General features: G+C 45.8%; 1 protein-coding gene across 4 annotated transcripts; it reads left to right on the top strand.

Moving 5' to 3' along the window:
* The first annotated feature begins 216 nt into the window (after window positions 1-216).
* atad2 (ATPase family AAA domain containing 2) lies at window positions 217-17,195 on the top strand. Of its 4 annotated transcripts, none has more exons than XM_030371457.1 (30): window positions 217-648; window positions 1,239-1,399; window positions 1,644-1,699; window positions 2,164-2,350; window positions 2,773-2,860; window positions 3,073-3,160; window positions 3,409-3,639; window positions 3,771-3,891; window positions 4,244-4,258; window positions 5,104-5,217; window positions 5,613-5,721; window positions 6,079-6,194; window positions 6,474-6,648; window positions 6,875-6,963; window positions 7,332-7,491; window positions 7,872-7,962; window positions 8,734-8,911; window positions 9,369-9,505; window positions 10,086-10,212; window positions 11,598-11,784; window positions 12,212-12,397; window positions 12,679-12,814; window positions 13,272-13,468; window positions 13,930-14,089; window positions 14,605-14,727; window positions 15,048-15,221; window positions 15,336-15,893; window positions 16,000-16,160; window positions 16,556-16,684; window positions 16,916-17,195. In XM_030371457.1, exons 1-30 carry the CDS (start codon window positions 454-456, stop codon window positions 16,955-16,957), a joined length of 4,491 nt encoding a protein of 1,496 aa, XP_030227317.1. In that variant the 5' UTR covers window positions 217-453; the 3' UTR covers window positions 16,958-17,195. The 4 variants fall into 4 exon arrangements, with proteins under 4 accessions (XP_030227317.1, XP_030227319.1, XP_030227316.1 ...); XM_030371456.1 differs by having other exon boundaries at window positions 218-648; window positions 5,101-5,217; XM_030371459.1 differs by lacking the exon at window positions 4,244-4,258.
* The last annotated feature ends 263 nt before the right edge of the window (window positions 17,196-17,458 follow it).

Raw genomic sequence — 17,458 nt, 5'->3', positions numbered from 1 at the left:
CTTATTTTGCTCATGACATCTTGTGCATTTGAACGCGCACAAGTACTTATAGTAGCGCGAGAACATAGCCGGAACGTTGTTTCTAACGATATATCGTTCCGCGTATGTCATCTTAGAGCTGTTTCAAAGTATTTATTTTCATCCCTTTTGAAGTTGTAAGGTAATTATCCGCTGGACTTCCATTGCTCATATCCAGTAGAATTTATCAATCGGTTGGTCTTTTAGTCAATGGTAGCGGCATACATGTACCTCCCATCGGATTTTTTTTACCCGCGCTACCACTCTACATCCGATGACGTTTGTGGCGCCAGAATCAAGGGGTACTGGAAGAAGAGGGTGTGTGTCCTATGGCTTATTTACATCGGTCTGACTTATTTTAACGGCGTAGCATTGTTTTTAATCAAGGTTCTTCGGTTGTCATTGATGCCGGGTAAAGTTACCCTGTGAGTCGAGATGGTCTTTCTACGAAGCGGTGGCAGTGGCGTGGCAAAGTCGGCGACGAGCTTCAATAGATCAGCCGATCTGAACGTTAGCTCCGAGTTTCTGTCGCTGGTTCCCGCGTTTGAGAAGAGGTCCGTCCGAAGTGCCACCAGGTCTACCCGGAGCCCAGATGACAGCCCCATTAGCGGCACCGACATCCCCATAAATGTATGTATGGGTAACGTTAGATTTATTTACCGAATGACAGCTGTTTGACCCAGATAAACAACTAATTAACGGCGCGGGTGAAGTGGCTAACCGCGTTAGCAGGCTAACTAGCCAGCATCACAACAGTAGACCCTCTCTTCGAATTGTCTGTTCACTTTCCTGACTGGCGATCTGTCTTCCAAATGTTGTTATTCTTCTGTATCGAAAATATAATCTTTGAAAAGGAAGTTTGCCCTATATCGTTCTTGTGTTGACTTTCTATGTAACGTATCTTAAGTTCTAAAAAGTTATGTCGTCCTGTTTCTGTAGAAAATTCGTTACCTGAACTATATGTGCCTTGAACAAATAATAATACATTAGCAAGTGATACCCAGTAGCAGTCATGGGCCATACATTTTCGAGATCAACGTACCATACCATTCCCATACATTAAACAGCGTCTATAGAACAACGTTAACCACATGGGCTGTCATTTTCTTAATAATGCTGTAATTTGACCGTTTTTTTAGCACAGGTAAACAAGTGTCCTTGTATTTGTCATCTCAAACGTTCAACTTTAAGAGTTTATTTGGCTAATGTCATATCAACAGGGTCATGCTGTTGTCATGGAGAGAGCTGAGGGGAAGAAGGCGCAGGAAGAAACCAGCTTCACCCGTAACCGTCGAGTTAAACTGGAGACACCTTTTTCCAAAATGAACGGGACAACTAGCCCATCTCTGACTGATGACAAGGCCGGCGTGCACTGCACCAGGTTAAAACAGCCTGCCCTGTTGTATATGTCCTGTGTTAAAGCAGTCAGAAGAACATGCTTCCTGCATTCAGTGCAGTTATGCTTTTATCACTGCACATTGTCATTAAAGCTAAGAGATCTAGATCTAGATCTAAATGTACTATTTGAAATTCGAGCATGACACATATGGAAACACTAATTATTTGTCAATTCTTCTTGATGGTTAGAACTTGGGTTTGAGGTGATTGGTGATTTCTTTCAACAGAAAGTCCCCGCGTCTTCAGGGAGAGGGCAAAGCAAGCAGTGGAAGGCAGCAAGCAGGTAGGTCAAAAACAAAAGAGCCTGCAGTGACTTGTATACGTAAATGTAGTATGTTATTAGGTGAGTTGTAATGTTCAAATGGCTTGTTTCTTAAAGTCATTTTATTTCATTCTCGTTTGCCTTTTTTATGTCGGGTTTTCAGTGAATCTATTACACAATGTTATTTTAAAACCCTAAAACATAATACCTCCAGGACTGTGGCACAGTTTGATAATACAATTGGTGATAAGTCCAGCTAAAGTGGGCAAATTGTTAAGTCATACCAAATTATGAAATACATACTAATACTAATTTGCTTTTACTTATTTACTCTCTTTACTATTGGCATCAGAAATTTGGCATTTGCATTCTGCCACAATATCCTGAAAAGCATGTCTATGAAAAAGCTAAAAACTATTACAAAAAAAAAGCATGAACTATGATGCTTAACTCCATGTTTTTCATGTATTTTGTGTGTGTCCCAGATGTCTCAGATGAGGTGGAGTGCTCCTCTACCCCGAAGAGGTGTCGCTTCAGTCTGCGGAGCCGGCAGGTGGATGAGGATGAGGAGGAGGACGAGGAAGGGGAGGACCACTCGGTGCGACGAAGCTCACGCATCACCAGACTGGACTCACGCAAGCAGTCGGTGCTCTACGACCGCCTCATCACAAAGTAGGTCCAGTCAGACCTTGTCACGCAGGCGGAAGAGGAGGAGCTTTCTTCTTTAGTTGCAGAATTATTTTGGACATTTTGGCGTGACATGAACAAGATAACAAAATATGAAAAAGTTCAAAATAGATGCATGATGCATCGGCATAAAGATATGATTTTCTTTGGGTTATGTCTCAAGCTACAACTATACACACATCTCAAAACATTTTGAGAAACCGTACTGTCTAAAAAACTAAAAATAAAGGATGTTTTAAACCTGTTGATAACATTGTCATGAGCATATAACACGGTATTCATCAATTTAACATGATAATACCAATGAGTGGGATTTGTTTTAAATTACTTTTATGACACATGAAGGGGTGTCGAGCAAATGCAGTGATAGTTTGGTCGCTGGTTGTTTATCTAATTGCATCTCACAGCACTGCTGAAGCAGTTCTCCAGAAGATGGACGACATGCAGAAGATGAGACGCAGAGTCCGAAACAGAGATAGAGACACTACAGAAGAGGTGTGTGTGTGTGTGCCTGCCCCACTTAACTATACAGCATGTAAGAATTTGGTCTAAATGGAGACTAGCATATTGGAAGGTATCAACTTTGGTTATGCAACTGTTCTTGTCTACTATTGGAGAGTGTTGGGCTTTGCAGAAAATTGCACTACCATATATGTAACAGTGAAACTAAATGCATTCTCCTCTTGTTGGCTTTCTTTTCCTGAAAGCTTGGAATGTACAGTTCAGATGACAGGAGGCGACATTCACTACGGACGGCTCTGAAAACCATTGATGCCCAGGAGAAAGTCAGTAAAGGTGAGACAGATATTTTTATGCATTTCACTTTTAAATGCATAAATAAAATTAATTTTAATTAACATAATTTTTTTATACATTTCAACTATACTCTGAACGCCACTTTAATTAAAAGTTTCTCACAAGAATGGTGTAAATCTGCTTGTTTAACTAAAGATAATTTCTATCCATAATTTTTGTTCACCTCCAAACATTGTTGGCTACGGTTAATTTCATAATTGTTTATGCTTTGATAAAAAAAATCACAGATGTTGAGAAAGAAGATGACAAAGACGACAATGTGGTAAAGGAGGGGGAGGTGGAGGAAGAAGAGGGGGAAGATGAGGATGAAGGGGAAGAGGGGGAGGAGGAGGAGGAAGATGGTGATGAGGATGATGACGACGATGATGAAGAGGGGGAGGATGAGGAAGGGGACAACCAGAAACGCTACGACTTCAGGAAGAGAAAGGCTGTGGATCGCTATCAAGCCCCACAGAAGGGTACGTTGCTTTGGTTCTGTTTATATCAAAAATGTTTAATCAGTGCTCCCTCTGCATTACAGAAAACGTTCTCTCTAGCTGTTCCCCCTTGACCTCATATCCATCAACCATGTCTTGTTTGCCCTGCCCAGAGCCCAAAGAGATCCGGAAGCGCTCGCTGTACTTCAAGGGCCACTCCTCTCCCACCAGACGCAGGTTTAGATTCAACGCCAACGCCCCCAGAAGCCCCTACAGCCGCCGGCGAAGCAGCAGGTTAGTGTTCGGTTAGTCTTCTAGCCCAGCCACCGGCCAATCAACATCCACTGCCCCAAGGACTGAAGCAGACAGGGTACCCTCTCCCAGTGAGCGTGGCCACCTATGTTCAATGTGCCAATTTGTGTCTACAAACCAGCAATGGTGTATTGTAGTAGGGTAGGGTTCATTTTGTGTGTAAATTGCAGGACAAAAGTCATAAATGTGTCCCAGAATATTGCTAAAGTACCCCAAGTTTTAAAGCTTGGGTTGCCATCTGCGTTTGAATGTTCTAGCCCTAGCTTGCATTAGTGCATGTGCGTACTTTTCATTTCTATTTCTGGTTTTCTCTTTCTTTCTGCTGTATCATTAGGAGTAGTTCTGAAAGGTAAGACAGCGCATGTTCTTTAATTCAGTTCCTCTACTCTTTCTTTCTGTTTGTCTCTGGGTTGAACTGTTCTTTCCGATTTTTGGCATGCTTTGTATTCGTCATACAATCAGTTCATTTAAGTAATCCTTATGAAGTTCACACCTCTCCTGGTGGTGTTCAGTATTTTCAGGGTGTCCGCGCATCCTTAAAAAGTCTTAAATTCATGTTTCTAAATTGAAGGCCTTAAAGTCTTAAATTCGTTACAAATGTCATATGCTGGTCTTAAATACTGTAACTCAAGGTCTTAAATTTGTCGGGGCAGGACTTTTTATTTTTTTATTTTCTCGTGGGACTTTTCAGGAAGGACATGTAGAGAGGCTTCTTTCTTGCTAGCTGCATATATAAACGATTATCTGCATGCTTGCTAGCTAGTCTGCGACAATGGGTAGGGGCAAATTTCAAGGACAGTAAAAAATGTCTTAAATTTGAATTGCTGAAACCTGCAGATACCCTTATAAAGGCAAATCCCCCAACATCAAATGTGGTAATTAGTTGAATTCTTGCTGAACCTAAGGTATAGTTTAAATACAATGCTGATATCAACATCAGAAGGTAATAATAATCATTGAACTATAGTTCATGAAAATGGCCGCTTCCCTTGTAAATCTGCCCAAATCCTGGTTTTGCAAGAGGTTCCTTCAAAGCTTTAGCCCTTGAAATAGACGTCTTTCTAATATTACAGCGGTCTGTTTTCTCCCTGAAAAGCCCTTTTTATGTGTGGTTTGGGTGCAACCCCAGAGGGTGCATGTAGTAATGGATCCACAGGCAGATATTGCAGCGTGTTTTCCTTTCCTTATCAGAAGGAGGCACGCCATCCACAACAGTGACTCCACGCTCAGCAGTGACTCTTCCTCCTCCGACTCTTCCTCCACCTTCCAGAGGAGGAGGAGTAAAACCAGGAGCAAACCGGTCAACAGGTGAGCCGGCTCAGCACTCCTGTCCAGAGTGCTAGGGACCTGCACAGTGCACACCTCAGCCCAAACACTGTCTGTGACCTCCATGACGTCACAACAAGCATCGATTTGGTTACCTTATTCATGTAAACCGAAATATTAGTGTTTACGTGTTTTTGAGAATGAATATTGATGTACATTTACATTTTACATTTAGGGCATTAAGCAGACGCTTTTATCCAAAGCGACTTACAATAAGTATATTTGTCATAAGAAGGGCATCAATATATCTCTGTTGGTACAGAAAGGATGTTCATAGAACCAAGTGCAAGTACAACAATCGCTAGAGTATCCAAAGCCTTACTCCCCTCAAATGAGAGAGAATTAATTTAACAAACATGATTCCTTTTTTGATTTAGATGTCTACCCATGAACCTAGTGAAGGAAGACCTACTGGGTATCCAGAAGGACAGAATGAAGATCGGGGCCAGTCTGGCCGATGTTGACCCCATGCAGATAGACAAGACGGTAGGACCTTTTATGGAGAACCTCTCCATCTTTAATCATGTACTGGAGAGTCTTAGATGGATCAGAGGTACAGCTGTCATTGAACATCCGCTCAATGGAACATGCTTAGATTCAGAGATTGAGAACGAACACGACCGAGCCCTTCTGGAATGAGGAACCGTTCACACTATGGCAAACAGTTTGTTTTTTTTGTTTTTTTTGTGCACAATGTAACAATGTAAGTGTTAGAAACGCTTTTCTGAAATAAATGATTGGTTCTTTGACCAAAGATGATCTTAGAAAGCTGCTTTGGAAGGAGAACGCTTTTGAAGACGGACGTGCTGAAGACAAGTGTTTGACCGTGTCCTTGTGTTCCAGGTGTGTTTTGACAGCATCGGCGGGCTTGGAAGACACATCTCATCCCTTAAGGAGATGGTGGTCTTTCCTCTTCTCTACCCCGAGGTCTTTGAAAAGTTCAAGATACAACCACCCAGGTAGTTTGTGTGTGAATTCTTTATTTTACTTTTAACTAGATGAAGTATATCCTCTGTCTAGCTTATAAGAAATGATCTAGTAAATTTACAACAGCCTACTACAGATTGATATCAGATTGAAAACCGTTTAGTCATAAAAACTGTTCGTACCACGGTTTGGTGTTGACACCTTTTTGAAAGGCTGTTGTATTGAAACCGGACGTCAGCGTTGGAGGTACCGACCACAAAACATGTGTGAGAAGACAGCGCGACTTCAACTGGTTTTCCTGGTGTGACTAGGGGCTGCCTGTTCTACGGCCCTCCCGGCACAGGGAAGACCCTGGTGGCCAGAGCGCTGGCCAACGAGTGCAGCCAGGGGGACAAGAAGGTGGCCTTCTTCATGAGGAAGGGGGCCGACTGCCTCAGCAAGTGGGTGGGCGAGTCGGAGCGGCAGCTGCGACTGCTCTTTGACCAGGTGGGTTCATGCGTCACATCACCAGCCACAACAAAGCACACGATTATGAACGCATACAATTAAACCAATCTTTGTCTTTTTTATAAATGTCCCTTTGAAATGCTATACAACTATTGTCTGTCAGAAAATTATGCATAGCCAGCCTTTGTTAGGCCAATTCTTTAAACCTAAGCTGTTTTGGAGAAGGTCAGTAAGGTAATTGGTGCCCCATGGAATGGGTCCACAGGCGTACCAGATGCGTCCAGCCATCATCTTCTTTGACGAGATTGATGGCTTGGCCCCGGTCCGGTCCAGTCGGCAAGACCAGATCCACAGGTGAGCAGCTGTTTGTATTATGTGACTGTTGATAACACATGGAGGATGGCAAATAAAGACGCATTGAACCTCTACTTCCACTGAAGATCATTGGCAATCTTTGATTTATTTTGATTATCCTGATAGTGAAGTTGCTTGAAGATTGATTTTAAGGACATTTTTAATTTGCCCGCAATGGTATAAAAAAAATGTTGAGGCAAGCAACCTAAAATCTGTCTAGGGCGGACATAAGAGCCTGGTTGGATGTGAAAATTATCCCAGAAGTGGAGTACAGTTAAATGTCCCTCGATTGGGAATGTGAGACATGTGTAAGAGCACCATCTGTCCTCTCACACCCTCTGAGTTGAATGGTGTTTTTCCCCCAAAAGCTCCATAGTGTCCACTCTTCTGGCTCTGATGGACGGGCTGGACAGCCGGGGGGAGGTGATCGTGATCGGAGCCACTAACAGACTAGACTCCATCGACCCTGCTCTCAGGAGACCGGGACGCTTCGACCGGGAGTACCTCTTCGGCCTCCCGGACAGAGTGGTAGGAGCCCTTACCTAGCCCTCCTCTTCCTCTTACCCTGATCTAACCTAATAAGGCCCAAACAGACGTCAACGTGTGTCTATGTGTCCTCCTCCATTGATCTAACCCTCTGAGGCCCAAACAGACATCTCCACGTCAACGTGCGTCTACGTGTGAATCATGCTTGTGACTTGATGCAGAGCAAACAAAGGAACAGAGTCTGACCCAGAACTTCACTTGCAACAACATCTGTGCTCCTCATTGTTACCATGCCATCATAATGTGCACAAATCAAAAGCAGACCGGCATTAACTGTTCATAAAAAGCCTACACACGCAAACAGGCACACTGCTTGTTGCTCTAGTCAATGATTTCAATGAATGTTAATGTTTGCATTTCAGGCCAGGAAGGACATTCTGAAGATTCACACCAAACAGTGGGCTCCCCCACCCTGTGATGCCTTCCTGGAGGAACTGGCAGACAAATGTGTCGGTATGCATACCTTATTTATCCTTATATACACATAACAAGGATGGCATGATGTGTCTTATTAATGAGGCAATGCCTGCCAAGTGACGACTCAAGCGTAGAAGCCACAGGTGTGTGTTGTTGATTAATCATAGCTGTTGCAATGTTTGTCAAAGATTGGCATTATACGTACCAAAAAACCCCCTTCAATGAATTTCTCCTAGCTTGCTTGATAAAATATTCAGCAGTGGCTGCTTTTCCCTGCAATGTGTTTCTTCAGTGTAGCTCTGTCAATGAGGTGAGGTGAGCGATGTGACTGTGTGGAGAGAACCTGTTGACGAAACAAATCATACATGAAAACCACACTCGATGGAGAAGCACACCTTGTTTGCCGGGTCGAAGTAGCCTGGCTATTGCTAAGAAAATGACAGCAGCTTCCCCAGACCAAGCTCAATCTACGATTGAGCTTGGTCTGGGGAAGCTGCTGTCATTTTCTTCAGCACAAGAGGCGTGATCTACAGGCCTAGCTCAAATGACGCAATTGCCTGCTTGCCGTCGCTTCCCGGTCGTCCCTGTGTCAAAACCGGCCATTAGCGTGCCAGGGGTATAGCCAGCTTGGTGATCGGCTCCCACAAAAGCGTATCAGAAACAGAAAGAAATGTATTACTCCGCTCCAGAGCTTTCTTCAGGGCGAAATTCAAATCGCCGGCAGAACAGGCTGGGGGTACCCAGTCTAGGGTCTAAGTTTAACTGTTTGAATTCGGTCTTTGGTCTAACGTGAGCCTTGTCTCCTAGGTTACTGCGGGGCCGACATCAAGGCGGTGTGCTCCGAGGCCGCCCTGTGCGCCCTTCGGCGCCGTTACCCCCAGATCTACTCCTCGTCCCAGAAGCTGGTGCTGGACGTCGACTCCATCACCATCGGCAGCAGGGACTTCCTGTCCGCCATGACCAAGATGGTGCCCGCCGCTCAGAGGTAACCCGCGGCGAGAGCTTGTCTGGTTCTGGGAAACCCGGGCGTTGTGTTGTAATGTGTTGTTTTTATATTATGTTGTGTGGTAAATATTTTGGTAATAGAGTTTGGGGAAACGCAATTTTGGTGTTGGATGTTACTTGTTGCACGGTCTGTCTGACAATTAAGTTCACTTTGACACTAATGCATGTTATACATTAATAAATGGAGACTTTGAGGAGAATATATATATATAAAAAAAAAAAAACAGTTAAAGAATAAAAGTTCAACATCAGCCAATGCAATGTGAGAGCGACCGATTAAATGGTTTGTAATCCGAATAGTAAGTCATTTAACACGGCAATGATTCATTTACCAGCTTGATCAGGGTTTGTGTCTGCGGCTGTACCTCCTCGTCCAGAACAGTGTTGACGTCCGCCCGGTTCAAAGTGCGTACTGACTGTTAGCGTTGTGACTCCAGGGCGGTGGTGACCCCAGCCCGGGCCCTGATCCCGGCCCTGGTCCCCCTCCTGGGGGCCTCCCTGCACCGCCTCCTGGACACGCTGGCCCGGGTCTTCCCTCACGTGGAGCTGGGGCTCAAGAAAAGAGCACTCGCAGGTAGGTGGGCTTTTCATTGGCCTTTATAACTGTTGAAGGGAGCGGTTTAGGCAAGGCAAGGTAACTTTATTAATATAGCACAAGGCAGACTCAAAGTGCTTCACATAGAAACATCGTCATTAATTATAATAAAAAATTAAATAAAATGGAGAAGTAGAAGAAAACAAGGCAAAGTTAACAAATGCATCGTAGAACATGCAATGTGTTCAACATTTAGCTGAAAGCTAAAGCAAACGTACAATAACACGAAAGAGGTAAGAGAAAATAAAGGCAAAGTAAAACAATAAAATAAAAGCATTTCATGTATCAAACTTTTAGCAGAAAGCTGACTTATGAGCCACACTGACTTATGAGCCACACCTGTGTTTGTCCTTTGATGAGACAAGGGTCCATGACGCTGATCTAATTACATACTTTTGAATACGTCTGTTACATCGCGTCTGTCACAAGACGTCAATCGTATCATATGCACGAACAACGCAGGGATGACCATGGAACGCCTGGGTCCTGGTCGCCGATCACTACCTGGCAGAACACTGTAGAGTAGGAAGTGAATGACTCGTAAAGTGTTTGTGTTCAGATCTCCCCTGTGGTGTGCCTGAAGACGACGAGGTGGTGCTCAGTGAGGATGAAGAGGGCCCGTCCCCTGGCGGCTCTGGGCCGCAACCCAAGACCCCCGCTGCGCAGGGACGCCTGGACTTCACCCGGTACGTTGCGTCGATCTTCAGAAGACCCAAGTGGTGTAACCGGTCTTCACGGGTCTAAAATGACAGACCCGAAACACGATCGACCCGGGAAATACTCTCCGAGACCTGATTTGGATCCGATTACTTCAAGAAATATTATACGTATACCGATCCGTATTATACCGAGTTAACTCCACTCGGTCCGAGAGGAGGGAGAACTGGTATCTGAGACAGGGAGGGTATTTTATGGAACTTAAAATGGCTATTAGATCTGCCATGGGTTGGCAGTAGCGCAGCAGTAGCAGCACTAGCTCAGGAGGTGGAGCTGGCCGGGTTGGCTGGTAACCACATTTGCTGGTTTGAGCGTGGAGTTGTCCTTGAGCAAGTCCCCTAACCCTACCTGGTTCCGACGAGCTGGCTGTCGCCTTGCATGGTGGGCTCCGCCGCTTCATGTGAATGTGTTCATGAATGGGTGAACGTCAGGCAATATTTGAAAGCGCTTTGGATAAAAGTTATATATAACGGCAGTCCCATTTATCATTTACTTGAAATGCAGTTCTGGTGAAAATGTCTCGTGTCAGAATCAGCCTATGATAGCCTTATGCAAGGGGATCAAATGAACAGAAAGCCCTTCCGTGAATAGGCTCCAGGGAAACTTTTAAAGATGCAATGAGTCATATGAGTCGACCCGTAACCGTCCACCACCCATATCACACCTAATGGCGCTTATTTTCTTTTCATCCTTGTCCGATATTTGCATGTAGGCGGCCCATACAGAAGATTTGCCGCTAGGTTTGACCCCTTTTTATATTCATTTTCTTTGAGCTTATTTTTTCCCTTTGTCGAGAAGGTATCCAGTCTTCACCGTGCGCCTATCCTCTGCTCTGACTGAAGCTCGCTGGTGCTGTTCCCCCTTATTTCGCGCTCCCGTGGTCTTGTCACCTTATATCCCACTCTTGTGAGCTGATCCTCATGGTCTCCCTGAACATACCCTAGACACCCAGCCCCTCTTTTGCGTCTCTTCTCGGCTCCACTCGGCAACACACGTAATGATAAACAGGACCCGGGACCTGCAGGGATGGAACAGGGCCCGACCCGGACCCAATCGACCATACCACAACGTGGACCCTTACCAGTGGAGTTCCAGGGGTGGGGTCTTAGATCCTGGGGTTGGGTTGGACCCGTGAAGACCTCTAGTTGCTACTTGTTCCTTACCTGCTGCCCGAAAAAGATACGCTTTTGTCCTGCCCTGTTCTGTAAATGAAGTGAATTTTTTTTTGTCCATTCTTGTTTGGTTTTGTTGTTGTTGTTGTTGTTGTTGTTGTTGTTGTTGTGGTTGAGTTGGACCTTCCTCCCCACTCTTGAGTTAAAACAATCCCCCATCCTCCTTGTTCCTCCCACTCCAGGACGGCGCTGAGCCAGCCCACTTCCTACCGGCCCCGCCTGCTGCTGGAGGGCCGGCCGGGCTCCGGCCAGAGCTCCCACCTGGCCCCCGCCGCGCTCCACGCCCTGGAGAAGTTCACCGTCCACACCCTGGACGTGGCCGTCCTGTACGGAGCCAGCACCGCCGCGCCGGAGGAGACGTGTGCTCAGGTACGGCCAGGGGGTCCCGTCGGGCGCGGTAGAGGGGCCAGGCACTGACGATTAAACCAGCGCACTGAAGGAAACAGGGAAGGTCCACACACACGCAATCAGGTTTACTTCTTCTGTGTGGAAAGATGAATACAGATAAATGGTATTTCAACGTGTGGTCTTCAGGGTTATGAGATTCGTAGCGTATTCACGTTAGGTCTCTGTTGTTTGGATCTTTTCTTAGGTTCACGGTATGTTATGTCTGACATGATGCAGTTTTTAGCAGAAGAATTGCATCGCTAAAAGTAATAGTTTTACCTCCACGTTTGTCGGGGCCACTAACTACCCTACTGGTCCATCATTCTGGACTTTTAAAGACCTCTAAATCCGTAGAAGACCGTATGTTTAAAAGGCCTTCACCTTGTGAAACCGAATGTTTGTCTTGCAGATGTTCCTGGAGGCGAAGCGCACCTCTCCCAGCATCCTGTACATCCCCCACATCGGCCAGTGGTGGGAGGCCGTGGGGCCCGCCCTGAGGGCCACCTTCCTCAGCCTTCTGCGCTCCATCCCCTCCTTCTCCCCCATACTGCTGCTGGCCACCTGTAACCTGCCCTACCACCTGCTCAGTCCAGAGGTACACTCCCAGACCCCCCCCCCCCCCCTCCCCCCCCCCAGCAAACTGCCACGCAAGGCTCTTTCAACTAATGGATCATTTCATAATAATAAGCCTCCAGCTGTACCCGATGAAACCTGGCAAAACCATCTGTACATTGTCCGCATGTAATGCTTTTAATCTATTATGTCCCCGACCGCTTTCATTTTAAAGGTTGCTTGGGTGGCCTGCCAGAATGCTGCAGTGATGCGAGATTGATTACCTCTTACCGTGCTTACAGTGCTCCACTCCTGTCTTTCCAGCTGAAGGAGTTGTTTTGTCTGGACTACGGCGAGGTGTTTAACGTCCCGGTGCCCAGTAGCAGAGAGAGGAAGGACTTCTTTGAGGACTTGATCCTCAACCAGGCAGCCAAGGCCCCGGCTTCCAAGAAAAGGGCCGGTAAGAAACAGGATTCGCGATTTGTCAAAAATATTTATAAGAATTTGAAAGAAAATAAATAAATAAGAAATGTCACTGATGATGTGGTAGTGTTTAACTGACTTAGCCATAAATTGCTTATTAGAGCTAATATATTTCCTCTTGGGTCTGCTCTTGAATAATGGACTTGGAAAGAATGGAAAGTGGATGGATGTTTTCAGTTGTCATTGAGAAGACCTTCATTCCTTATGTCAGTGCTGGAATGTTATTTGCAAGCGATGACAAGCCCGTTTAATTTGTTATGTTGAATATGATGATACAATTGATGGTAAGTTATTACCCACACTGTCCAGACCAGCTGCCAGTTCTCCCTTTGACTCTGTTTGGATTGAATGGTTCTTGACAGCTGCTACTTGACTCAGATCTCCTTGATAGGCTAGTTAATGGACTCTGACCATCTCTACTCCCTCCTCCTCAGCGCTCCAGTCTCTGGAGGTGCTGCCTGTGGCCCCGCCTTCTGCCCCTCGTCAGCTGACCAAGGAAGAGGCCGAGCGATTGGAGGAGCAGGAGGAGGCCACGTGGAGGGAGCTCCGCCTCTTCCTGCGTGATGTCACCAACCGCCTTTCCCTAGACAAACGCTTTAAGGCTTTCACAAAACCTGTGGATCTAGAGGAGGTAAGCTTATTCTCTCCAACAAAAAAATCATTGTCTGCTTAAAGGAACAGTAGGAATAGGAGCAAGATTTAGAGAAAATGGAACTGACTGAAAGATTTGAAAAGACAGAAGGCAGAATCCTTTGTGTGTGCATGTGATTGACGGCAAACCAATCAGAGAAGAGATGCCCTGATTGGTCAGAAATGAGCCAGAAGCTCACAAAAAAATAAAATGGCTCACAAACCATTAGTGAGCAATTCACTCACAACTCATTAAGCCCAGACATGAACATGGCATTCCTTATAAAATGAACAAAGATTCTATCTCTTTCTTACCTACAGCACATTGAGCCAAATTAAACAACACATCATTGTGCTGTAGTGTATAACTTGTGATATGTTGTATAAGAAAATTGGAAATAGTCAGTGGTAGCGCTTATTGTGTTTTAAAATCGACCAACCATTCCATGTGCGGTGTTGCAGGTGGAAGACTATGCTGAGGTCATCAAGGAGCCTATGGACCTGGCGACGGTTCTCTCAAAGATCGACCGCCACCAGTACGGTACGGCCAGGGAGTTCCTCTATGACGTCGACCTCATCTGGAAGAACTGCCTGGAGTACAACCCGGACCGAGACCCTTCCGGTAACTAATATACATGAATGGCATACATTTATTTATGTATATATTAGAGCTGTCAGTTAAACGCGTTATTAACGGCGTTAACGCAAACCAAATTTAGCGGCGTTAAATTTTTTATCGCGCGATTAACGCAATTATTTTATAAAAAAAAAAAAAAAAGCTTTTTTTTTTTTTTTTGGCTCAAAACAAAGAAGCAGTAGCCTGACTGCTATGATCAAATGACATTTGTTCAAAGCAGTCGTTTAATTGCACTATAGGCTCTTTTTTTGTATCGTCCTGTTTTGATCAGTGTATATGCCAATGTTGTTATCAATAAAAAATTAAAATGAGAAGAATTATGGGACAAAAAAATCAAGGGATATTTAGCATAGAAAAATAATTTGCGATTAATCGCGATTAATTAAAGTTAACTATGACATCACGATTAAATATTTTAATCGCTTGACAGCTCTAGTATATATATATACTGGAAATAAACCACGTCCTCATTGTGTGTGTGTGTGTGTGTGTGTGTGTAGACCGTCAGATCCGTCACAGGGCTTGTGCTCTGAAGGACACCGTCCACGCCATCATCAAACACGAGTTGGACGAAGACTTTGAAAAGATCTGTGAGGAGATCAAGGAGTCCCGCAGTAATAGAGGTGAATGACAAACAAAGAAACATTATTGTTTGGTAAGATTCCAGAGTTATTTAGTGTGAAAGCGAAACTCTCAATTGTAGAGTGGCAGAACAATTGACCTTCATAGGCCGGCGTAGTCAACTCAAACAGATTTCGCAAAGCGCATTCCCCTCACAAACAGCTAACGGGCGGGCAAAGCCATTTCTTACAAATGACCCTCAAATAAAAGCTCTTAAATCTTGCCCTACTGCCCTTTTGGACTCTTGATCAACGGAAGTCTTTGCCTTTGTATTGACCAAGGAACACTTGAGCAAACTCTCTGTATCCGGTCCTGTCTGCAGATTGGTCCACGTCTCGCTCGGCCCCGTCCTTCTACCATGTGCTTCCCAAGCAGCCCAAAGCCTTTGCTGCGGAGGCCAAAGCCTGTGACGTCGCCCCTGCTCTGGAGCCCGTCCAACCCGCGTGCGCCAACTCTTCGTCCCATCCCTCTGTCCACACTACACCCAAAAACACAGGTCAGTTCCCACAAAAGCAGCTAGAAGTGTGACCGATTTTAAACGGATCAGACGTAACGGATCAAGGAACACGTCAAAGAGTTGAGATATCGTCTCCCTCCTGCTCCCTTTCAGCCCAGAAGAAGAAACGCCGCCGCAGCCGCTGGTCCAAAGGCGTGATCTCCAAGAAGAGGTCGACGTGCTCCCCTCATACCCCCAAGGACGGGGAAGAGGAGGAGGAAGAAGCTGGAGGGACGGAGAGCGACGAGGGCTCTGCAGGAGAGCGAGAGATGGACCAGTCCGCCCAAGAGGAAGGAGAAGACGGGCATAGGGGAGGACTTCCCACTGAGGCTGGGTCGCAGGACGCAAGCCCGAAGCCGGATAACGGCCCTCCGACACAAAACAACACGGGGGCGACCGACGACGGCATCGACCACCCTGCGGGCGGACAAAGCAGCGGAAGTGGAGGCCAGGATGTTGATCTCAAAGAAGCGTCAACGGAGGAGCAGAGCGATGCCGTGACGTCTGAAGCAGAGGGAGACATAGCTCCGTCGAAGGAGACGGACCCAGCAGAGCCCATGGATGTAGGGGGCTGTGAGGGGGGCATCGCGGCCGGCTCGGACGGCTGCGCGCCTCCTGGGCGGCCTACCCACGACGACACGACGGGGAAAACGGAGGAGGAGTCGCACGCAGGTCTGTTTGCTACCGTTTCCTCGGGAGACGTGCAACGAATGATGTTTGCTTGTTTTATTTTCATGTTCAACGTGAGAGCAACGTGTGGATCATTGACACCCGACAGATGCGTCAACGGCTCTGCGTTTGGGCTCAGAGTCGAGTGTGAGGCGTGTGACGCGAGGGCTGAAGTCGGCCGTGCAGCAGCAGATGGTCGAGGCGGACGCAGCTGTGCCGGTGCCGGTCGAGAAGACTCCTCCGCTGGAGGTGGACAGAGATAAGCTCAAGGTACTACACCACAGGGTCTACATTGAGGCTGTCGGGGCGGCGGTAGTTCATGAGGCAGTGCGGGTCGGCCGGTAGCTGGAAGGTGGCTGGTTAGATCCCCCAGTTCCTCCTAGCCGAGTTCTTTGGTGTCCCTGAGCAAGGCACCTAAGCCTACCCGCTCCCGAGGAGCTGGCTGTCGCCTTGCGTGGACGTACGTGCGTGTGAATTTGCGCATGGCTGGGTGAATGTCAGGCAATATTGTAAAGCACTTTGGATAAAAGCTCAATATAAATGCACTCCATTTACATATCGAGGCCCACACTAGTGCTCTTCATCGACGGTATAACAACAGAGGTGGTTAAACACGGACCTTCGACTTAAGTATTGCTTTGCTCTTGTACGCCCTTCACCAACAGGACCTTCTGGAGAAGGTCGTGCTGAGGACGGAGCGCTACGAGGTCCGGCAGCTGGAGAAGCTCTACGCCCTGCTGTGCCAGAGCATCTACAGACACCGACGGGAGTACAACAAGGCCACGCTGTTGAAGGTGAGTTCGTCCGTTAACAGGAGAACACGATACACATGACGGGGGATAATAACAAGAGTGATGGGCAATGAAAGAATGATGGCACAAAATACTTTCATGTCATAATGCAGGGAACACTTTGAAAAAGCCTTGCCTAGTGAGGTGGCTTTTTGTGTCGCTTAATCGTTCTATAAGCATGCTATGTTGTTTGAAATACCTCAACACACAATCTGCTTTGTTTTTTGTCTGTAGGAGATGGAACAAGAGATTGATGACTTGACCGCAACAGTTTGACCATCCTTTTAAACGCGTGGACCTGTATTAGTTTGTTGTGAGACTGATTAGTATGTTTCCCTTTATAGTTGTATTCTTCCCTATTTAGTTGGATAGAATAAGCAATATAACTCTATTTTTATAGGACTACAAATAGTTTTTGATGTATATTTAATGAAAAACCCCTCCCCCCTAATTCTTGCTATGTATTTCTTTTGTTTGCTGAAGGAAAAATAAAAAACATGTTTCATTAATGGAATGACATGTGTGTTCATGTTTAAAGATCTTCCTGTTTAGCATCACAACATGAGCTTCTGAATCTGTTCTCCAGTGGTTTCCAAAAGTGTCTAGATGCATTTAAATCGGCTACAGACCTGTGCTGAATGACTTAATATTCAGAGTAGCATTAATCCAAAGAGCAATTGTGTATGTTCCATGGTGTAAGAGGTGAATGTTTAAAAAAACAAAAACGACACAATAAAATAAAACGACCTTTGGCGCATATTTCTGGTGAATAAAAAC

The sequence above is a fragment of the Gadus morhua genome, chromosome 11 (genome assembly GCF_902167405.1).
Source record: "Gadus morhua chromosome 11, gadMor3.0, whole genome shotgun sequence".
Taxonomy (NCBI): Eukaryota; Metazoa; Chordata; class Actinopteri; order Gadiformes; family Gadidae; genus Gadus; species Gadus morhua.
The sequence above is the reverse complement of the archived record's forward strand: the minus strand, read 5'-3'. Positions and strand labels throughout refer to the sequence as shown.

Coding starts and splice junctions, on each gene's coding strand:
- atad2 (XM_030371456.1), top strand. CDS start 454: ATGGTCTTTCTACGAAGCGGTGGCAGTGGCGTGGCAAAGTCGGCGACG. Junction 11,785..12,211: donor CGGAGGAGACGTGTGCTCAG/GTACGGCCAGGG, acceptor TTTGTCTTGCAG/ATGTTCCTGGAGGCGAAGCG. Junction 12,815..13,271: donor GGCTTCCAAGAAAAGGGCCG/GTAAGAAACAGG, acceptor CCTCCTCCTCAG/CGCTCCAGTCTCTGGAGGTG.